The 23,406-nt window shown below is 52.9% G+C and overlaps 1 protein-coding gene across 1 annotated transcript in view; it reads right to left on the minus strand.

Annotated features, from left to right (window-relative positions):
• Positions 1–24: 24 nt before the first annotated feature.
• Positions 25–23,406, minus strand: part of SMG6 (SMG6 nonsense mediated mRNA decay factor) — a 237,378-nt gene continuing 213,996 nt past the window's right edge. Inside the window, exons 14-19 of the mRNA XM_037133716.2 lie at positions 22,291–22,467; positions 18,255–18,401; positions 8,338–8,491; positions 5,111–5,322; positions 4,717–4,798; positions 25–1,748 (exon numbers count right to left, since the gene is read on the minus strand). Coding sequence (XP_036989611.2) covers positions 1,618–1,748; positions 4,717–4,798; positions 5,111–5,322; positions 8,338–8,491; positions 18,255–18,401; positions 22,291–22,467 — 903 coding nt within the window. The 3' untranslated portion in view covers positions 25–1,617. The remainder of the gene's footprint in view (positions 1,749–4,716; positions 4,799–5,110; positions 5,323–8,337; positions 8,492–18,254; positions 18,402–22,290; positions 22,468–23,406) is intronic.

Raw genomic sequence — 23,406 nt, forward strand, 5'->3', positions numbered from 1 at the left:
GACAGATCAGCAAGAGGTCAGGTATGTTTCGTAACTAAAAATTTATTAAGGAAACAAAACCAGTGCTGCAAATAGGACAGAAAGGAGAGCCGGGTCTCCCACCCACCCAGTCATTAGCCTTCATCCAGGGGAGAGGATCTCAAAGGAGAGACTGGGGACACTGTACCCCAAAGAGCCCAGTCTTCTGAGGCTCTGGGGAACTAATACCCCAAAACCACTGAAGGTGGCTCTCTGGCACAGTCCTCCTTTCTGGCATAATCTTGGGCCTCGGCTGGGCACAGCCTTGCTCCCGTCCTCTGCCAGGCTACACAGCCTGACAGGGGTTCTGGGGGATGCCCCCTCTGGTCCCATCAAAACATACTCCTGGCCCCTCCTCAAAACCCTGTCTTCCCCTCATCTCGGTCCCTGGGCTGTGACAGCGCATCCCAGCAGGAAGCCTGAGTGAGGCTGTGAACGCAGGTGCCGGATGAAGAGGCAACAAAAAACTCAAAGGCCCCTGTGTCTAGTTCTTCTAGGGTAAAGCTAGAAGCTGGGTGTGAAGTCCAGGCCAGACGATGCTGTCTTCCAGGTGCTACGTCTGGAAGCTCCTCAGAGCACGGGCCTGGGGAAGGTCAGGGATGGGAAAGCGTCATTAGGGTCCTGCCACAGGTACTGCAGGAGGAGGGAGGTTCAAAGTGAGAACCCCTAGGGCAAGGAAGTGAGGTGAGAAAATTGGGGGACCTGGGGGGTGAGAGGGACCACTCAGAAAGGAGGGTGGGGATGGTTCAGGGGGTAAAGGTGGAGGACAAGGAGAGGGGAGGGAAGAACTGAGAAAAGTCTGAGGAAATTTTGTTCAGTGGGAACTAGAGCAAAAGGAAGGCCAAAGAGGGGAGAGGAAGTGTGGGCCTGAGACCAGATGTCCCTTCCCTTCAGACCCATGACCATCCACGGGGAAAGCAAGCGGCAAAGTGCAGCAGACCCAGGCTGACAAGGGTGGGAAGCGCTGTGGGCCGCTGTGTGTGTCTGGGGTGGGGTGGGGTGGGGTAGCAGTGGGGGCAGGGGGTCTGGGGCTGCTGTTTGGAGCACACTGTCCAGAGCCTAACTTGGGTCCACGTGGGAATTCAGGCCTCAAGGAGAAAAGACACACCCTGGGCACTCCCTGCGTGGCGTGACCAAGCCTCTTAGACACATTCAGGACAGGGGTTCTGAAGATCAAAGGGACCTGTGATTTCTTCTGCATCTGATGGAAAGTCTAACCCCCTGGCTCCATTTCCACTTGAGAAAGTGGGAGTCCCTAAGCTTAGAAGGCCGTCCCCCAGCCCGTGAAGGAGGCAGGGGGAGGGAGAAAGGCTGAGAGCAGGGGCGGCCTGTCTAGCCCGCCCACCTGCTGTCACCGCAGCCAGCCACCTCCCTGCTAAACCTCAGCCCAGGAGGGCCCGGCAGCTTCTGCCCAACCCTCAGGAGGGGCTCTGTGAGGAGCAGCTCCCCCACAGCATGGCCACGGCGTGGGTTGGAAGAGGATGGTTTATTGTCTGGGTGGATTGGTGGCTCAGGCATGTGGGCATCTTCCGTGCTACACTGGGCACCTGGCGGCCTTTCAGGAACGGTTCCACGGGGGGTGGCCCCAGTGTGGTCCCCTCAGCCCACCTGGGCCCACGCGAGGAAGGCCGGGATATCCCGCACAGGCACGTTCCTCGTCAGTGCCTTCACTCGCAGGTTCCGGTCATCAGTCAGCAGCACCACCTCCCGCAGCAGTCGGATTGGCTCCTCTGTTGGCATAAAAGAGCAGAACCACCTCACTAAGGGCAGGAGGCAGGGGCACTGGCGCCTCCCTCACCTCTCTCTGGAGGGAGATGTGGTCCTGGGAGGTCAAGCCCAGGCACTTTCTGGCCTTTCCTCAAATCCTTTCCCTCACACAGATGATTGCTGAGGACGCCCCCCACTGCCGGCTTAGGGAGGGCTGGCCGTGCTGGGCTGAGCTGGAGCCCTGATTTCCGCACAGTTCTGCGTCTTGAGAGCTGCCCAAACCACCAGCCTCTGTACACTCCGTTCGCAGGAGTTTGAACTGAGGAAGTAGAAGAAACCCCTTTCCTCCCACGGCGCCTAACTGCGTGGCTGGCCTCAGAACACTCATCGTACTGTACATCCTCTCCCGCCGGGCCAGCAGGTCAGTCAGTGCTCTACAGCAGTAAGAGTAGAAAACAAGATGGAACAGCAGACGGGAGGAGAGGGGTCAGCCCAAAGGAGCCCTGAGGGGACAGGGCAAAAGGGTCCTTGGCAAAGCTGTCTCAAGGTGGGCCTGAGGCTGTAGCCAAATGATTTCCTGTTAAGTAAAAGTAATCCATGGGGGAACTCTCTTCACAGCACAGAAGAGAAAAAAGGAAAGGGAAAGTTAGGCACATGCTCCCAGTCCTCTCCCTTCTTGTGTCCCTGACCTTGTCCCCCTGGGCAGCTCTGTGAATCTTCCAGGTGGCTCTGTGCACATCACCAGTATACATACTTGGTATATGAGCTTGTACCCCTGCAACATTACAGTCCTAGCCCTACTTACTTTGTTCAAATTTTGTATATTTTAAAAACCTTTTTATACTGGCACAGACAGAGAGCCTTCATTCTTCTTAGGGGACTTTTAGCAGGATGCCTTCCACCTTTCTCTACTCCCCAAATTCTTGAACCTTTTACTGTACTGGGGAGTTTCAGCTAGGGCCAAGTACTTGCACAAGTGACCTCCCCCTCCACACTCCTGCCCCTGGCAAGGCCCCTCAGGTGGCAAGCCCACTCCTCAGCCAGTCCAGCAGGCAGCGGGGCACAGAAAGCATGGGGGGGGGGCTGACCGACTGTGGGGTGCTGGTTGGGCTGGGGCCTGCAAAGGTTCATGCGGGATGGAGCAGTCTTGAGGCCTGCCAGCTCAGGCAGGGAGGCTGAGAACTGGCTGTCGGCCTTGGGAGGAGTTTGGGGGGAGAGGGAGGGAGGGAGGGAGAGGCTCTTGGGGTTGATGGTGATGAGAGAAGGGGGAGGTGGAAGGAGAGTGTGAGGGGCAGTGAGGGGCTGTGGTGGGCAGAGTAGGAGAGGAAGGTGGCCATGGGTAAAGGGGGTGCTCTGAGCCGCTCAAATGCCTGTGCCTGACACCCCTGGGGATGGGTGTGCTGGGCAGGGCGGGGTGGTGGTGCTCAGTGCTGTGTGGGGCTCCCGGCCGGCTGCCCACATCTGTCTGCAGCTCCACCATTCCTGCCCTGGGACTCAGACCAGGAGAGTCCCAGGCTTTAGGTCAGCCAACCAAGGCCCAGCACTGCTGGCAGGGGTCTGCAGGGGTTTCTGTGGATACTTTGAGACATTTTTAACAATAAACATCCTCTGTTTTGACACTGGTAACTTCACTTTGTTAGAAACCAGAGACTGTCATCTTGTCAGGCACCATCCGCCATAATCCACATGATTTTAAAATTCAACATCGTTTACACATAAACATTTGGTGACAGTTTCTCTGTGAATCTGACAAGTTAATCTGCTAAGAATTCACACTGACAAATGGGGTTTGATTACACTAGCCGTTGCTGATGTAATTCTGATAGGGGCGGTCCCCAGGATGGCAATGGGTTCCTGTAGGCTGTTTGGGGTGAAGTGGGGGTGGGGGTGGGGAGATTAGTAGGGCCAAAGCCAAAATGTGTCTCTGCTAAGAATGAAACAGCTCTGAGGCTGGGTGGGGCCGCAGCAGTATCTGAACCGTACTTCCCAACAAGGCCGTCTGCACTCCTGCCCTCCTCTCCCTCGGAAGGTGCCCCTCACCCTGGGGGGCTGCCTGGGAGCAGAGCCCCGGCCCCTGCTTGGCTCAGCCAGGACTCCGTTTCACCATTCAAATGCTCCAGCTCTGGCTCTAAGGATAGTGCGTGTAAGCAACACGGCAGGGCCCATCTAAAGAAGGGCCGTTGTGGACTCATTCTCAGCCCCTGGGACAGAGACTCAGGCAGGAGTGAGTGGCTGCACTGATGTGGGTGGGTGGGAGGAGCAGCAGGATAGCAGTCGGTCCCCAGACCAGCCTGGAAGCCAGGGCTAGGAAAGCGAGCAGAGGAGGTGGGTGATGGTGACTAAAAACCAACTATAAGACACGACATGTATGTAGACAGAAACCAGATGGAGGTCCTAGGACTTCCTCCCAAAAGAAGAAAGGCCACATTCCTGGGAGTCAGGAGCAGGAGACACTGGAGCCTCCCTGACTCCAAGGGCTGTGCAGGAAAGTTCCAGGTTGAGTGAGGTGCTCAGGCTCTCACCTGCCTCTAGCTCGGGCCAGCCCGAGAAGTGCTGCAGCTTACCGCCCCAGGGAGGGGAAGGGAGACACCCACTACTCACTGGGGACGTGCCTCCACTGCCGGCCTGATACAGGGTACACATTAGGCATGAACTAAAAGGATGAGCATGGGGCAGGGACCACTGGGGCAGGGACCACTGGGGACTGTCCTCTCAGAGCTGCAGAGGGCTGGGTTCAGGAGACTATGGCCAGAATAAGCTACACTGAATCATAAAGACATTCTTGCTGTCAGAGAACTCACTGAGGACCCAAGAAAGGAAATGGATGCACGCCAAGTGGGAAAGCTCACTGTGGAGCCCAGCCTCCCGGGCAAGGCCTGCCCCGAGTGGGCCTGGGGCCTACCTGACACTGCCTGGGGGCGGGGGAGCTAAGACAGGAGGGTCTGACTTCCAGGAGGGCAGGACCAGGCAGGGTAGGGGACAGAGCTGTACCTCTGCTGGTGGGCATGAAGTCCTTAGCCTTGTCTTTGCAGTAGTGAAGGCAACAGGAGAGGATCAGGTCGTCATTGTTACCCTGGAAGAAGACAGTGTGAGAGACACTCTTGAGCAGGAGGGGTGCCGTGTGGGGGAGGCACAGGTGTACTTTGCCTCTGGGGTGCTGGGGAGGGTCACCTCCCAGAGTCCCCCCAGTACACGCCCGGGCCCTGCTTGGCCAAGTCCAGCTGTGCCAAGGGTGATTTACGGGACGTGGAACTCCTGCTCCCAGGCCTCGATGGTGGCTGCCCCTCAGCTGCTCAGGTTGCCTGACCTTCCTTTAGCCCCTCCCTCCCTGGGACCCTGTTCTGACGGCTGGCTATAAGCACTCCCTTTCTGCTGGGGATCTTACCAGCTGGCCAGTGATGTCCTCACTGCGGAAGGCAATGGATTCGAGTTCATTGCCACGGCTGGTCAGGGCCCGTAGGCAAGAGTCCCGACTCTCAAATCGCCGCTCCAGGAACTCGATGGACTTCCGGGCCTTTTCCTGTACCACACGAGCGTAGCCTCCAGCCCGGTGGTCTGTCTCCTGACCCTTGGCCAGGCCGTCCAGCTCATTGATCACTGGTGAGACACAGTTCCACAAGGTAGCAGAGTCCGCAATCAAACACTGCGCCTGTCTTCACCCTAGGCCTCGCTTTCCAAGCCAGCCCCTTCCCCGATCACAGAATCCACCCTGCTCCACAGGAGCCTTCCAGGGAAAGCAGGGGACCTTGGGGGCAAGAAACACCCCAGACTTTGCACAGCACTCTCTCCTTTCTGCCTCTTCCTCCAGGCCCTGCGCTTCTCCTGGGAAGAACTTACAGGGATTTTTCTGGAGCTGCTCTATTCAGAAGAAGAAATAGAGGGTTTCTTCTTCTGAGAAGAATAGAGGGGCCTGGAAAGAAGGCCCCTCTATTGCGTTCTTCAGTTATAGGATCCAATAGAAAGGATCCCTCAGGAGAGGTGAGGGTGTGCAACAGCTGAAGGAGAAGAGGCATTCTCCCTTATCTGCTTGGGCCCTGACTACAGCAGTTTAAGAGGGGGCAAAGTTCTATGCCTTACGTCCCGGCAGAGGGCGGGAGGTCGCCAAGTGGGAATCAGCAGTCACGGCCTCGCCTGCAAGAGCCCTGGTATTCCCCCAAACCATGCCCTTGGCACATCTACCTCCTCTGATACTGAATGTGTGTGTGCGTGTGTGTATGTCTGTCTGCCTGCCTGCCTATGTGTCTGGGACACGGCTTCATTTTCTGGTGAAGATTCTTTCCAAAATTCCAGCCAAAAGCCTGAGGTCAAGTGGGAAATATGCACTCCTTGGGGGCTCCGGGAGAGTTTGGGGTCTGAGGCCCTCTCCTCGGTGCAATGATTCATGGCTTGGGGAATCAGCATGAGCATGCTGTTCCATGGTGAGCCTGGCACTCACTGTCTGGGTATTCAGAGACACTCTTTGGAAAAGGCCTGTGTGGGAACACACACACACACACACACACACACACACACACACACACACACGATGCCCATGGTTTCAGCAACCTGAGGCTATGGGATACACACGGTACATGGCTGAGTTGGGGAGATGGGCATATGGTACAGCAAACAGAACATCAAACACAAAAAACTGGTATTCCATCCCAAAATCTGCTTTCCTGCTTCCAAGCTAAACAGGCTTCAAAGGGGAAGCTTGTTTGTGCTTCTGCACCAGGCGGGGCTTCTTGATGCTGGGGTCAGGCCTAAGGAGCACAGAGCAGGTTAAAGAGCACAAGAAACAAGCAGGGAAGGCTGGTGGCTTAACCCTTTCTGCTCTGGACAGAGGGCAGGAGTCCTCTGAGGAAGCCTCATTAAACAGGAGCTCCTTCTATAGACCCTGCGAGTCCAAGGCCCTGACCAGCTGAGGAAGGTTCAAAGAGGCTGGCCTGGACTGTTTTCACAGAGTTGTCATTTCCCAACACCCCTGGGGCCATCTATTTATTTGGCATGTATCCTCTGGGTTTTCTCATATGTTTGCTCCTTCCCTACCAAATCTGGCTTTCTCCACTGAACCAAAAGCCCCTCAAGACCAGTGGCTGCAGCTCTGCCATTCACTGGAGCACCCAGGAACAAGGAAACTACGTACACAGTACGTGCACAATCCCTGCTGGTGAAGAAGAACCCTGCTAGCCTGGAATGGTGTCTGAGGCTCCTTCTAAGTCTTAGGGGGCTCCTGAGATGGCACCTCTCTCAGTTCTGTAATTTCCTGACCATCTAGCAAAAACGTGTCCAATTTACTTTCTTCCCCCTGAAAATTTGGCAAGAAAGCACAGACACACACAAGCCCGAAAGCTGTCCCACCCCAGGAGCCAGTGAGGGGAAGTTAGAACAACGTGAGGGTCTTGCTGCTTTGCCGTGGGGAGAAAAGCTGCTCTACTTTTGAAGAACAGAAAACCCTCCCTTCAGCTTGAGAGCCTGGGTTTAAGAGGTTCTGGCCAGGCCACATGGGGAGGGGGAAGGAAGACAGGGAGGGTGGAGGCGGGACGAGGGCTGCTTCTGTGCCAACATTCTCAGGTGGTGCTAACGTGTTTCCCACAACCCCCCAGGGTTCTATAGCCTCTGCAGGGGCGGATGTTTCCTGCCCTTTGTTTCCACCCTCATCTGGCACTAAGACACTTGGGACTGGGAGGGAAGGCCCAATGGAACATCTTGGCATGGATGTCAGAGGTGGCTCGGCAGGCAGACTGCCAGTCTGGGGGCTTCTCCAGGGGACAGGGCTCCTGACTTGCCCCAAGTGGCTGCTGGGAAAGGGACATTAAAAAGCCTGGGCTTTCCAATCCTCTCCCAGACCCTCCCTCTGCACAGGACAGTCTTCAGCTACATCAGCTGTATCAGCTAGATTAGACAGGAGCCCAGAGCCCAAAGCTCATCCTGAGGCTGACCTACCACAGAGCTCCAAGAACTAAGGGTGCCTAGACAGTCTCCTGGAGAGAGCCCAGCTGGGCTCCTTTGCTTGAGGATGGAAGTAAGCTAGCTGGCCCCTGAGATGCTGACCCCGCACCAGCACCAATGACCAGACAGTGGTAAGGGACTAAGTGGCAGGAGTCCACAGGCATGAGCCAAGGGCTTGCTCTGGAGGGTTTCTGTCATCTCAGCCTTAGGGTGACATTGGCCGGAAGAATGCTACCTTGAACCAACAGAATGATCATGAAAAGCTACAAGACAATCAGACCAAAGGCATCTAACCACTTCAAAATCCTCCCAGCCTCCCTGCCAGACCACCCAGCAGCACTGCCGTTATCTGCCAGGGCTGAGTGTTTACCAATAACGGGAACCAGCTTTGCTGTTTTACTGCAAGCTTTATAAGGATAAAAACAAGGGCTGGGCTCATGCAGCCTCTGGTTGCTGGGACACAGGAGTCCATTTGCTCACACAGTATAAGCCATGGATCAGCCATAATAATTTCATCTGCTCTGATTATTAAACAATTTTCCTTGCCCCACACATTCCCTACTTCCCTGCAAATCCTGCCTTACAGCCCCCGCGGGGCTCTGCCTGCCTGGCCCCTGAACCAGGGACATGTGTGTAGAGGGGGCTGCGGTGCACGTGCAGGGCTGCTCTGGCCTGACTCACCGATGAGGGGCACCACCAGGATGTACTTCCTGCTCTCCAGAAGCCGTGCCAGACTGGCCAGGTGGTCAATGAAGCCGTTGGTGTCTGGTACGAGGAACAAGGGTCTGATCTCGAGCTCCATCTGCCTCATCTGACTCTGGTCCTCCAGGACAGCCTACAGGGACACAGAGTGGTGAGTGAGCCAAAGAGTGAGCAGGCAAGTGGGTGGGTGAGCCAGGGCCCTGACTCCACAGTGTGTCAGCATCCTGCCCCCTGAACCTCTTTCCCCTCTAGAGGAACAGCCAGCCCCTGTCAGGCCCGAGGGACAAGTCCAAGGGCTGGGCAAAGCACCGCAATAAAAATCAACAGATACCAAATGGCCCCAGGAATGGGGAGTGGTTAAAACCTTGCCTAGGACTGAGAAAGGACCTGCTGTATTAAAAATAACAGGTCTCTGAATGTAAGAACCTGGGCTAAAACCCTGCAAGGGTGAGTTAGTTTCCTTGGATAACGGAGGTGGTTTCATATACAGTACAGGGGGGTGCCTCTCAGTCCACCCACTTTATATATGCACATACGGATCCCAAACAGAATTTGTATTTCAGTTTATTCCACTGTGTGGTTAAAAAGAAATTAAACTCAAAGGCTCTACAAAAAAAGTGATGCTTGACAACTAGTAATACCGAAGTCACCCACAGCTGCAGGAGCCCATCTGGTGGGACAGGGCAGGACTCAGTTGGCAGGTCCGCACTCAGACTGATCGGAACTGCCCCCTCCCCTGACCCACGCCGTGCAGTGTTTCCCAAAGGCTAGTCTTTTGTGTTCTATTTGCACTCTTCTGCCACTACTCTGTACAATCTATATGTACTATTATTTACTTGATGTTTTTCTTCAAGTTGACTTTAAATCAACTGATCTTTTTGCTTAGCTCCTTCTTAAGCAGTAATATCCATGGTATCAAGGGTTTGACAGCCAAGGCATGTATGTTTACTAGTGCAAACTGAATTTTCACAATGAAAAGTCCAAGTGTCTCCTGCGCACCACCACTAAAAAAACACCTCATGTGGCCACCAGTGGCTGGTGCAGCACACCTTGGGGAGCACATGGCCCAGTGCCTGTTAGTCTTTTGGGGAAGCTCTGTGCACACCTGGGAAAACCCAATTTTCTCCAGTTTAACAAAGCCTTATATGTGGTAGTGGCTCTGGGTATGCCTGTCACTACAGGGCAAAGTCTATTGTGTGGCTTCCTCTTCTGGGGGTCATGACCAAGAAGCAAATTGATTTGCTGGCACCTGCCCGGAAAGTGCGCTCCCGATGTATGGAGCTGGAGGGTACTCACACGGGCCAGGGACAGGTGAGCAAGTCCCAGCTCTGTCCCGTCCCAGCCAGGCCTTCTACCGCACACCAGCTGGCAGGAGCACAAACACAGGCGCAGGGCACGGGAGCAGATGTGCGTGCCAAGCGTGATGGGGCCCACGGTGCTGGGCCCTGGCCACTAACAGTCAGTGAGGAAGGTGCTCAGGTTTCACTGGCAATGACAGTAAAACTGAAAGGGCATGTCTTTGAAGGCTGGGGGTGGCTTCTCTGTGACCTGCTGGGGACCTCTCCCTATGAGTAAGTCGTTGCTGCCACTGCCACCACAGCTGGTGGAAGGCACAAGCCACAGCACGCTGGCAGGCATGAGAAATACAGCTGGGAGGCCCAGTCTGCTGGTTTTCCTATTGCTCTCACCTCATTTGGGTAAAGTGCCACTGCTGCCAGCCACCTTCCCAGGGGGCCTGGGTCACTGCCCCTGCCCACGGTGCTGCCAACTAGAGAGTGACACACAGTCCACCCAACTAGGCTGGGGCATTTTTGTAAAACTAATTTTCTTACAAAGATAGATGACATACGACACTGTGTATGTAGCAAGCGGCTTGAGCATTTTGGAAGAACAGGATGCAGTCCGCACTCAGGTTGGGTTAATAACTCTCTACTATTTTTCCTCACACCAAGAAAACCTCAGGATCCCTGTTCCTCACTCACTTTCTCAGCTCCCAGTGTCCCCTATCCAGCCTTTCCACTGCCAGAAACATTTGTCTTGGTGTCACAGGTCCTGAAACCTCTTTCTGGGTGAGAGGGAGAACAAGCATCGCACTGGGAGGAAGGGACGAGCACCGCGCTGACAGGGCCCCTGGGTCCCGGGCAGTGTGTCTGTGCCGCTGCCCCACTGACTCCTTTCACATCTCAGTTTTTCTGTCTCCAGAAATGACACTCCAGCCCTGGTTTGACTCTAAGGAAGTGGAACTGGCTGCTATTTTTGACCCTGTGTGAACAGCGAACTCCCAAGACCTCAAACCATCATACCTCTAGGGCTGGCAAGAGACGGGAGGGCCTTTAAGCCCAATGGCCAAGGGAGGAAGGGGGCTAACCAAGCCCACCTGTGTCTTCTGACAGCAGGACGGAAGGAAAATCTACGAGCAGGGTCTAGGGGAGCTCCTAGTTCTCTGAGTTTTGGCTCAGGCCAGAAAGGTGAACAGAGGCCACAGCTTCTCAGGGAGAGGACAGACTTATTGGTTCCCCAGGGGTGGGGTGGGGTCAAATGTATGAGGGTGGTCTGAGCTGCACTGCCATCATCCGGTCCCCAGGACACCCGCAGACAACTTCCCTTAACCTGGCTCTGCCCAGTGAGTCACCACACAACTGCTTCCTGTTCCTCGCATGCCCTCATGGAGGCTCAGGAGATAAAATGAAGCTGTTCCCTCTCCTCCTGGGGTACCACTGGGCCCCTGAAAGGGGTCATACCTGGGTCATGAGACTGGCCCAGTCCCCTCCAACGAATGGCAGACTGAGAAAGGATCGGGAGTCAGCAAGCCCTTTTCTGTGGGTGTCTGTGTTTCCGGCCCTCTCTGAGTGGCTGTGTGTGTGTGTGTGTGTGTGTGTGTGTGTGTTTAGCATTTGCCCTCCCAACTTTTCCAGATTTTACCCGTCAGATTCCTGGCAGCTGTGCGCGGCGCCTGTGCCGGCCGTCACGTCCCATTCTGATCTCTGGGTCGCACGGTGAGAGAAGGACACAGGATGCGCAGGGAGTGAAAAAGTGATGTCGGTGGGGAGAGTGCCAAGTCCCTACTCACAGCCATGGGACGCTTGGGGAGAAGGGGGAAGCATGCTGCTGTGGAGTTCAGAGGCCGGTAGTGAGATTTATTTTTGTTTGTATGAGTAAAAAGCTGCAGAAGCCTCTGGTGGGGGTGGGGGTGGGGGCAACTGGAATGCTGCATTTCAGACAGACTGGCCCTGGCTTGGAATCCAGTGTGCTGACCCGGAAGGAGAGTTCCACAGGAGCCCTTCTTACTGCAGCTAAGACTGGGCCACAGTGCTTTAGGACAATGAACTGGGAAGTCACGGAAAGCATGAATACTTTGAATCAGACCAGTGGCAATAAGGACCAAGTTGTCATAAAGTGGGAAAGAGAAAAATAACTCTGCATCTGGAAGGTGCTAAGTGACCAACTTTCTCTGAAGTAAGGGAGCATCACTCAGCAAGCTGGTGGGGAACTAGGAAAGAGAGAGTCCGCAATAACATTTGATGAGGGAGCGAACGGCCTTGGGTCCCTGGGAGGAGTTCTGCAGAGGCTAAATTCCTTCTTCTAGACACTAGCGATGATTTGGGGATGCTAACCCCATGGAAACTGAGATACCGAGGATCACAAATACAGGTAATACAGTGAGCTCGCAAAGGAGCTGTGGGGCGTGAGGAGCCCAGAACACGAGAAGGCCTCAGGCTTCCTTTCTCCTTAGGGCTCCGCAGGGAGTGTGGCTGTGTCCTGCCTTCCTGGGATGACAGAATCCTTCATCCCTGGGCCTCTCTCAGTAGAGCAGTGTCTTCACCAGAAATGAGAAGTTTTGTTAATACCGCAAATTTCCACAGTCACCTTGTACGTGAAAGTGTCTAGCAACATGCCTGATACATGTACCAGCAACTGAACAAGCTTCCTTCCCAGCTCCATTTTTCAACTTCTATATATCCAGGAGGGTAAATATCTGGGGAAACTACTTAGGGAGCAGAGCTGGAGATGGGGAAGGGCCAGGCAGAGGACTGCTGATTTCTATTATGACTTGTGGTACTCTTAAAAAAAATGTGTATTTTTCATTTCAAATTATTTATTTATTTATTTTTAGAATGAGGGGCAGGGAGGGAGAAAGAGGGAAACATCTATGTATGAGATACACTGATTAATTGCCTCTCATGTGCCCCTAATTGGGGACCTAGTCTGCAACCCAGGCATGTATCCTGAGTGGGAATGGAACTGCCAACCTTTTGGCTTGCAGGCCAGCGTTCAATCCACTGAGGCATAATTTTTTTAATGAAAAATAAAAATGAAATAAAAAATAGGAATAGTTGGTAAGATAATCAACAGCATAGTTTTTTTTTAAGAGTACCATGAGTCATAATAGAAATCAGCAGTCCTCTGCCTGGCCCTTCCCCATCTCCAGCACAGGAGGCAATTCCTTCTCCAGCTACAGAGACCAAGGGAGTGGCTGCTGCATAGAAAACAGGCAGAGCCACCAGCCTCCCCTGGGGGCAGTATACTCAGCATCTTCATTCAGGGTGCTCATGCGAAAGTTGTACTTAGGACCCCTTCTCTGGAGGTGTCCAAAGTCGGTACCACAGAGCTTAACATACACTTTGCTTTCTCTTTCAAAGTGACAAGTATGATGACTTGCTTGCTACTTCTGATTGTTTTGTGAAGACTGATCTTATTTTCAAACTTGATCATAAGGAGCTCAAGGAGAAGTGCCTTTTCCCGCACCTTTATTTTATAATACCAAGCACAGAGTTTGGTGTATCACAGGGGCTCAATGAGCTAAATCATGGAATCTCAGTGTTGGAAGACATTTGAAAGATAATCAGGTTGAATTCTGCCTGATAACTCTTGTTCTGAGCATGCCGGAGAAGTATGCCCTTTCCTAAGGGAAAGGAAGCATGACACCTTTGAACTTATCTCAGGCAGCAGCCTAAGGGTGGTCCAGCCAACAGCCTGACCCTTCTGTAAGGGACTAGAACCTTGTGGATGCTGCTGAAGCCAGGGAGGCAAGAGAAGCTGAAGCACACCAGAGGCCCAGTGCCACAGTTTGCGGAGAAGCTGGAACAGGCCCTGGAACAGGTTTGAGTGGGGAGGGAGGTCGCCTGGCTCCACAGGCTGATGTGCTTTCCTGCCCTGGAGTGAACGTGCCCCTGGCCTGGTAGTGCGCTCGCTCCCACCCTGCCTCCGACAGCTAGGAGCCAGAGCTGAGTGTCTGTCTTCCGCTAGCTTCCATACAGGTGTGGGGGGCTCTGTGCGTGCCCCATTGTTCCACAGTGCCCCCCCCACCCCCAGCTGGGTGGCAGCGTGAATGGGTTGCAGCTATATTTAGAGCAAAACTCCTGGGGCCACCACAAAGGAGTGACTGCATCTTCAGGAGGGTGGGTGGGCGGGAAGGGGACAGGGGAGTGAAGCTATTTTCAGAACACATGTCATTGCTGGCTACAGAGCAAGACTGTGGCCATAATGTGGAGGGAAACAATAGCTGTGGCCAGAGGAAGAGCCTGTTATGTTTCAGGTGGGATGTTTGCAACTGCTCAGGAAACCTGACCCCGCTCGACAGCAGCACAAATCACAGCAAAGCCTCATGGAGGCAGAGAGGAGGCGGGGGATTCATAGGGCCAGGGCCAGTGCAAGGTGCCAAGAGGCCACGCCTCATGCTTGGAGGAGGATTTTCAGTGACTGCTTTGCCCTGGGGGCCTGGTTAGGAATGAAACACTTCTGACCAATTTCCCAGACAAACCATGTACCCTGCTGCGGTCTCTGGACACCCCCCCCCCCCCAAGAAAGGCAGTGAGAATGAAAAGAACTGGAAGGGTAGAAGGCAGCAAGGTGGGCAGAACCAATCCGATATGAAGACAGCTGTATCAGGCAACAGGCAAAGTCTAGGCTGAGCTGGAGAGTGTGGCCTCAAAGCCCCCCCGTGGGCGGATCTGGCCCCTTAGCATCCAGGGGCCTGTCTGGAAGCTGGGGCTCCAGCTGCACAGGCCCCGAGAGCTGCCCACACCCCTTTTCTGACCTCCAGTCGGCCCCACTCACCAGCCTCTGTGCAATGCCGGAAGCAGGGAAGGACAGGCTGCTGAGTGAGGCCAGGCCCCACCTCCCCCAGACCCACAGATGAGCTTGGGCCCAGGGGTCTAGGTGTGAGCAGGGAAGTGGGGGAGTGGCTATAGCTCCAGATCTCAGTTGGACTTTATAGCCGTCATGGGGGCCAGGAGGATTTTTTTCAACCCCATCTTCATATCCCCTTCCCCAAACATGTGTGGTTCCTGTTTTGCTGCATCTGTAAAAGGCGCTGGGAGCTGGGGACTTGCCTTACACCTCTCGGTTAACACCCCTGGAGACTGATGGAGTTCAGAGTAGTGTAATTTACAGCCCATCTCTCCAATCTTAATTCACTCGATGCTCTTCTCTTCCTTATTGTATTAGTGTGACCCAGGTACCTGCCAACAATAATGGCCTCTCTAGCTAGGAGCCTCTCCCCCACTCCCAGGACAATTTACCCCTTTTCCTTGGGATTTCCCCCCCTTAAAGTAAACAAAAAGAGGAAAAATAAGAAAAGGTTAACATGGGTTTGGAGCGCTGCAGCCCCGTGGTTCTGGGCAGGGAGCCAACGGCCCGAGGGCACACACATGTGTGTGCTCTCCCAGAAGGGCCTTCACCGGCCCTGTTTTACAGCCACCTCGGCACAGACTCCAGGGTTCACGCATATGGCCAGACAGATGTGTCTGGCTTACGTTCAAGGCTGGAAAATGAAGAATTATGGAAGTGAAGGGCCCCGGGCATTAAAAGGGGTGGGGGGAGAAGGAAAGGGGGGAATTTTTCCTCTGCTGAGAAATCCTCCTGTGGCTGTGAGGCTGGAGGAAGAAGGCTGACAAGAGGCAGGGCCGCCAGCAGTGGTTCATGTGGGGCCTGTTCTTAAAGGGACCACAGCAGCCCAGCTCTGGCCAAACCACAGCAGGCCCTTGGTGCCTGGGCCTGAGTAGCCTGCTCTAAAGGACATGATGTGGGCAGCCACTGGCACCGGAAGTCAAGTCTCATACAAGGCTTCCTACTTGGAAGGTACTGCTCGCCCCTGGAGAGGCAGAACTGAACATGGCGCTTTAGACAAGGCCACGGCCCCACAGCACAGGTACCTGCAGCATCCTGTCCTTCCTTTCTGTAACAACGTTCATTCATACGTCAAATCACTGGCTTCTCCACTCCACTGTGTATTCTGGGATGGGACTTTTTTGTCACTCCCGTATTCCCTGACCACTGGCATAGTAGATGCTCACCACCACTTCCTAAACTGAGCTGAACACAGGGTACCTGACTCCAAGTGAAGGAAGAAGTCCAGAAATAAGTGTAATTTGAGATGTGATATAAGTTTCACATATGAAGCATAAATCAGTGCTATAGGTACACTGAACAGAGAGAGATTAATTCCTCCTGGGAGGAATCAGGGAAAGCTTCACTGGGGAGATAGTGTTTCATCTGGGGACTGTAGGAGGAAGAGAATTTCAACAGGTAACAGGAATGTGGAGCGGAGAAAAGGGAAGAGTATGGATAAGAACCTGGGAGTCAGAGGGAGAGGAAGGGTAGTGCTGCTGCACAGGCAGGGGGCCCGGGTCCGGAACGGCCCTTCACATGCTCTGCTGAGCTGAGGGGCGAGGCAGGTGCTGTTACCACTTCCATTTTATAGACGAGGAAGCCGGCTCAGAAAAGGTAAATTATTTAACCAATGTAATATATGGTAAGGGTTCCCAAGGTTTGGAAGAAGAGGTTGGGAACACACATGAAGGCAATGAATGCCATAATAAGAGATTAGATTTTATTATATTAGCCAAGCAAATGCACTGATAATTTCTGAGTGGGGGAACGACTCTTTTGGGGAGACAATGATGAAAACACATACAGATGCATTAGAGGCAGTGAACCCAGTATACGGACAGGGCACCACACAATTCCAAGATGTGCCATTCACAAACCACCTGGTAAACGACACCCTCCAGAGCTGTGCAAAGCACAGGCCTGGACTGCTGTATTCCACATCGGTATCTGGACTAGACTAGCAGTAGTGGCAATGAGAATAGAGAGGAGGGAAGGGGATGAGTGAACAGATAGATTTGATTAAAAAAAAACACAACAGAGTAGAGGGGTTAAAACCCAGTGAGGAATTTACGATGATGCTCTAGTTGTTACCATCTATTAAGTCACTGAACAAATATTTGCTGAGTGCCAACTCTGTGCACTGAAACTAAGAAGGAACAGAAAGGACGAGACCAAGCAAAGAACAGTGGTGAGGAAGCATAGGTCAACACAGAGAGAGAAGACAGGGTTCACTTGTGTAAAACTGAAGCTGAAGGAAGATGGCTTCAGGGTCCAAAGCTATGGGAAGTCAACTCTGATGGGGACCGAGATTTGATAAAGACGGGTACTTGGTGACTTATGACACAACAGATTAGACCAGTGGTGGACTTGAGAGTCAAGAAATGGAGGTGGTGGGTATGAGTAAAACTTCTGGGAAGATGGATGGTCTGGGGAGAAAAGAGACACAGGACAGGAAGACAGGTGATGTGAGGCTGAAGCTGCTGTGCGGGGCCCCAGCTGAGAGACGGCAGGAGGGCTGAGGAGGTGACGCTGGGAGAGGCATCACCCACCTGACTCCCGTGTTCAGGGGACAGGAATCCGTCTAAAGAACAACAGATCCCAACTGGTATTTATTCCCTTCCCAGGGCAGGGCAGGGCTCTGCAAGAGGGGTAATATCAGAGCATGGTGACCATTTACAGAGGACATATTGTATGCTACGCACTGTGCTCAGGCACTTCACACCGGCCAGTTTCTGCAGGCCTCACAGCAATTCTAAGAGGTAGGTGCTGTTATCACTTTCACTTTACAGATGAGGAAAAACAGGCTCTGAGAAATTAAAACAATTTGGCCAAAGTCATAAAGCTAGTAAGTGGTGGAGCCCGGTCTGTGATCAGGTCTGCTTGGCCACACGCACAGAGGCCTCTGCCATAGGTGAGGGGCATCTGAAGAGAGTTGAAAACAGACATTCCTAAAGAGGCTTGATGCTCCTCTATGCACAGGGTTAAGTGGGGCAGTTGACTGGCTCTTCCCTGTCTGCACTGGGCCCTAGATAAGAGGAAGTAAGCTTATAGTGCACGAGGGCAGAACTGGAAGAGCCACAGTGAAAAACTTACTGGAAGTAGAGGAATGGCTGATGGCAGAGGAATCCCTTGTGCAGTAGTTGCTTCCTGGGAAGGTTTAGAGTGTCTGCAAAGGGGCTTGGACATCCCACTGGGAGTCCAGATAAGCAGACTGTGGCCACGGCATCCTGCCCCTGAGAGTGGGTGTTCTCAAAAAAGAATCCCTGGCCTCTTGGGCAGTGTTAGAATAAGGTTCAAAATTCCTGAAACTGCTCTGGCTGGTATAGCTCAATGGATTGAGCATGGGCCTGTGAACCACACAATCGCAGTTTGATTCCCCGTCAGGGCACATGCCTGGGTTGCAGGCCAGTTCCCAGCAGGGGCCAGTTTCTAGCAGGGGATGTACCAGAAGCAACCATACATTGATATTTCTCTCCTCCTCTCCTTCCCTTCCCTTCCCTTCTAAAGATTAAAAAAAAAAAATTAAAAACAAATTTCCTGAAACTATGTGGAAGATCATGAAGTTGCCGATCTCAGGGGGAGAAGCTTTCATTAGATTCTCTTAGAGGAACCTGCCCCTGCCTTGGAGCCCAGAAGGAGGGAGCCTCCAGGCCTCAAATGTGCTACCAGAATTTAGTGACCGAAAAAGAAAACTGGGGTTCCTGCTCACCCCTGCTTGCTGCTCACATTCCCTCGTTCCCCGGTCTGCACACCCTGATGGGAAACCCCTCCCCAGGCAGCCCCACCTGGATCTTTTCTTGGCGACGCTGCTGCTCCGCTATCTTCCTGGCCAGAGCCAGCTTCTTGGCCCGCAGCTCCCTGATGTCATCCTCACCCCCACTGCCTTCAGCCTCTGAATCTTCTTCAAAGTCTTCAATCACCACATCTTCCTCCTTTGGGTGGCAAAATGAGGCAAGGGAAGAGAGGAGACTGTGAGCCCATGACCCTTACAAGATTCACCCTTCTGTCCTTCCAGCACCCCCATTCCATGCTTATTCAGACCATTTCTTGCAAAGAGCCCCAAGGTGTGAGGGGGTAAAAAGAAGCTGTCACTTCCTCCCCCCAAACCAATCACTCCTTTTTGTACTCTATGGCTCTTTCTGAATTTGAGAGTCACAGATCCACATGATAAGTCACACACACTCACAGCTCTTCATTCTCCTTTGCACACTCACAAAGTCAAACTTTGGGTCTATTTTCATTTTGAAAACACCAAAGGGGAAAACAACAGAGAAAGTTAAATCACCCAACTTAAATCTAATTCATGCTAATGATCTGATAGGAATCAATTCTGGCCAACAGCTGGGAGTAAGGGGTGGAAGCTCCCTTTCCCCAGACGGCGTCAGGGAGCAGATGCTGTAGCTCAGCAGACCTTGCCCTGGTTTCTTTTTAAAACCACAGCCTGGTGGTGTCAGCGCTGCTGGGCCCCCTTAGAGGAATTCACATGACATGGCCTTGCTCAGCTGCCCTGGAGCCTGGGTAGGCTGGGAGAGAGCTGGCCAGTGAGTGGAGTCTCCTGCCAGGCCCGTGGAGCCTTCCCCAGGGATGGCACCTCCCTGCTTGCAGCTTCAGCTCAGAAGCCACTGCACCCTGGGTGGTCCCAGGCTCCATTCCTTACTCTCTCACTTTTGGCCTTGATCAGTAGAGAACATGCAGCTGCCCAAGACACTTCCTTTGAGGGACAGGGTTAGCATGGGTAATAGGGAGTGATTTAGTAGGAGAAGATTCCTGAGTTTCTAACTGGATGATATGAACAACAATGATTGTGACAGTAACAGCTACCATTTATCGAGAGCTTAGTATTGGCCAAGGACAAGGCTGTTTTTCATGTATTAACTCATTTAATATTCACGATGGCCTGTGAAACAGATGATATTATAATCCCTATTTTATAAACAAACAAACAAACTGAAGTTTAGAGTTAAACAATTTGTTTAAGGTCACAAAGTTAGTAAGTGGCAGAGCAGGTACTGGAACTCTAGTGAGTTCAATTCCAAGGCCTGTGCTCTTACTAATAACACCAAGCCGCACAGCAGTGGGGTTCTGAATGGAGACAGTGAGCCCAGACCCATCCTCCAGTGGATCAGCTTCACCAGGTCTCCACAGGCCTACCTAAGACCTGCTCAGTGCATACTGCTCTCTCCTCTAACTGACTACTGCAAGATGGTATTTCAATGGATTTTCTTGGCTGAAAGTGGTTGGTAAAGTGTGTGGGTAGATAGGTGATGCCGTGTCTTGGGAGCAGAATCTAGGGTGGCAAGACAGGTGTTTTGGTGGCATCCTTATGGAACTAGACTCTGTTCTCTTCATGAGGAATGATGTAAGAGGAAACGCGTGCTTCTTCTTTCCCCACCAGGTTAAGTGACCCGGTCTCACTGGGGAGAGATGAGGTATCACTATTCTTAAGAAGTGACAGGAGTCTGGGGTGCTGCCCATAGTCACCACTCATCTGACAACCCACAGGCTACAGTGTCACATGGTTTACTTCCAGAGAGGCCCAGGCGCTGGGAAGGAGGAAGACACTAACCATTTACTTCCTTGCTTGTGGGGTTAACCTGGACTGGAGTAAGTGGCATGCCTGACTGGCCTGTGAGGGGACAATGCCTCTGCCTGCTCTGATCAGGGATACACTGGGTTATCATGGGTCTCAGAGTGAGCTTGACTGAGGTCAAAAGAGGGTCAGCAAGGCTTGTCTGAGGTTTGCTCAGCTCTCACAGCAAACGAGGAAGTGCAGGGTTATGAAATTACACAGACCAGGGTAAGCAGGGTTTCCCAGGGACCACTAACATAAAGGAACTCAGGAGGCTCGTGGGAAAAGGAAGAAGTGGGTAGCATGGCATGGGTCACAACCTTTGTCTGGTTAATAACACTTAGGAGAGAGAGAGTGTGGCACAGCCAAGATCTGGGACCGGAGAGCTGGTCTGCTCCTTGTAAGAGTGAAAGAGTTGCCCACCCTGGCTGGGCAGCTCAGTTGGTCAGAGCATAGTCTGGATGTGCCAAGGTTGTGGGTTCCATCCCCGTTAAGGCACATACAAAAACCAACCAATGAATGTATGAATAAATGGAATACCAAATCAGTGTTTCTCTCTTTCTTTCCCTCTCTCCTTTTCTCTTTCTAAAACCAACAAATAAAATAAAAAATAATTTTTAAAAAGGGGTGAAAGAGCCCCTCCTTAGCCCTTCTCTCTGGGCCTCACTTGCCTAAACTGACTTGGCACTGCAGGCTCTGCTGGCCAGAGGACATCTCTTATAGCAACTCTGGAGAGCTGGCCTTGCTGACTCTCTACTGCCTGCCTCGGCTGTACTGTGTGGGTGAGATAACCGACTTAGCTCTGCCCCACCCACGCTTCCCTACACAGTCCCCAGGGCTTAGATGGCACTGCTCTGGCCTGCCTGAGGCCTGGACACCCAGATGGTTTTAGCAACCCCACTGTCTCCTCCCATGCTGACAGCTCATTCTTTCCCATTATTCCCTGCCTGGGTTTCATCTGGAGAGTCTGGAATCATGGGCTCAGCTTTATCCCTGGAACCACCTCTGTCCTGGAAGCTGAGCCCTGTATCATCAGGGGTGGGGTGGGGTTCTCCAGTTATTCTAATGAAGCCAGTCCAAGACTTTGCTGGTCTGAAGACTCTGAACCAAAGATGGCCACTCTATCACTCCTTCAGATCACAAACGACAGCTTCCAGCTGACATCTGGCTTCCCTGGCCTGTTGCTGATTTCATCCCTGCACCGCACCCTGCTCCACCAGGCGCTTGAGACTGTTGTGGGCCAAATGACTGAGTTGGCCTACGGGTGACCTGGCCTCTGGCTGGAATTGCTTCCGTCCCTTCCTTAAGTCCCACGTTCCTTCCCACCTAAGTCCCTTCTGTCTTTAACACTGTGGGGTAAAAAGAAGGCAAAAATCAACCATCAGGCAAAAGTGAGCAGTGTATATACACACACCCAGACACACAGCAGGGCAGCTGGCAGTGACATTAAACACATACATGTGCCAACACTGTTACACATTCACATTTACTCAGAACCCATGGACAGCAGGGAAGCTGGCAGCAGCGTTCAACTGACATACAAGCCCAGCACACACAGACCCATGACAGCAGTCACCCCCACAAGGGTACACACATGCATGGCAGGGCAACTGCCAGCAGGCTTTGACAGGGGTGGGTACACAGGCTTGCGCGTGTGCACGCTAGAGCACGCGCACGGTCCAGAGTGAAGCAAGGGCTACAGGAACAACCAAGGGCAAACAAACAAGAGGAGAATTCCTTAATCACATCAGGATGTGCAGGAGGGAGGGAGGGAATGAGGGAAGGAGGGTAAGCCAGGGGAGGGGGTGATTTTCCACACGGGGCCAGCAATGTCAGCTCTTCCTGTACGTGTGCTAGAGGCTGGAGTTCAGGCCTGTGCTGTGCTGAGCTCCACACATCTATAAACTTGATCCTCAGCCTGAACCCTAACACCCCCCCCTCCACTCCCTTTCCTAAGCCTCCAGAGCTGCACATTATTAAACTCTTTCTTTCCCTCCCTTCTCCTCCAATGCAACATTAAAAAGAAGCATCTGGAACTCGTAGCAGAGAAGGAGGCACTGGGGTGGGACTGGCAGGAAGGGGCACCAGCAGAGTGCACTCTTGAGAAGTTGGCTGGTCACATTAACATTGACACTGCTCCGAGTGGTTATAAATAACCCGGGGTAGAAGCTGAAGACATGGGCAGAGCAGGGCTGCAGGGAGAGGGAAGGGGAGCCTTCCCTCGGCCACAGCAGGCTCTTCCCGCATAGTACCTCATCTTCCAGTTGTTTTCCCTCTTGGCTTCCCATTTCCTTTCCCATGGTGTCTGGGACGGGTGCCACTGACACATATTTTCCACCCTTGAATGCCAGCAGAGGCTCTTCTTGTCCACAAAGGGCTTCCAGAAAATACTTCAGCACTGTGACCCTTTTGCAGTCGGCTGCAATAACCTACAGGGCAAAAGGGAGAGAAGAAAAACAGTGTTTTCTGAAAGGGAAGATGAAGATGAGACACATTGCTAGCTGCAGGGCACACGAGAGATGTGTCAGAACTGCTGGGCAAGGGAGATAGACCAGGTGTGCAGGTGAGGGACGGTGAGCCAGGGCCAAGGGTGGGTTGAGGGCCAAGGGTAGGTTGAGGACCAAGATCTTTGAGGGGAGGGAAATCACCAGGGTCTCTTCTTAGGGCATCTCAAATGTAGCAGACAACCCCAGAACCAATGACAGGTATCCTATGGAGTTTTGCCTCTCTTTCCCTGAAGCCCTGATATTTCACCGCTACTCTCCATTCTTCTCCCAGCTCCCCTCTCTCCAGACTCCCAGAAGGAGAACTTTCAGCCTCAGTGCAAAATGAATGATGAGGGCTTTCTTGGCTGTTTCATTTCAGCCAGATCATTTTGGGCTTCCCCTGACGGGTTCCTGCCCCACCTAAGAACTTCTCATACTCCAGAGATTGGGGTCAGGAAGGAAATTGTTGTCAGGAGAAGGGAGACAGGCAAAAAAACAGGTGGGGGGTGTTTCACCAAAGCCCCGCTCCTCCAGGGGTTCCTGCCATCCTGCTCCCATGTGGACACATCAGCACATAAGCCAGTGCTGTCAGAGGACCTGGGGCTGATTTAGCTGAAATGAAATTCAATATCTTGAGCAACTGTCAGATTTGTAAGTGTCTCAGATGAAGTTTCCATAGTCGCCCTAATCTGGGGTCCTCCTCCTGTGAGACCACACACACATGGCTTCACCTGCAAACCCATCTGCTTTGCTCGAGCCCTCTCATGACCTTTTCGTCAGCTCTGGCCCCTGGGGTCTCCTCCATGTGACAGGGCACTCTCCAAAGCAGAGGAGGGGCCCTACTTGATCCAGAGCTCAGAAGCTGGTAAAGGCCAATCCATG

This window comes from Artibeus jamaicensis, unplaced genomic scaffold, assembly GCF_021234435.1.
Source record: "Artibeus jamaicensis isolate MK-2021 breed Jamaican fruit bat unplaced genomic scaffold, CSHL_Jam_final contig_2790, whole genome shotgun sequence".
NCBI lineage: Eukaryota > Metazoa > Chordata > Mammalia > Chiroptera > Phyllostomidae > Artibeus > Artibeus jamaicensis.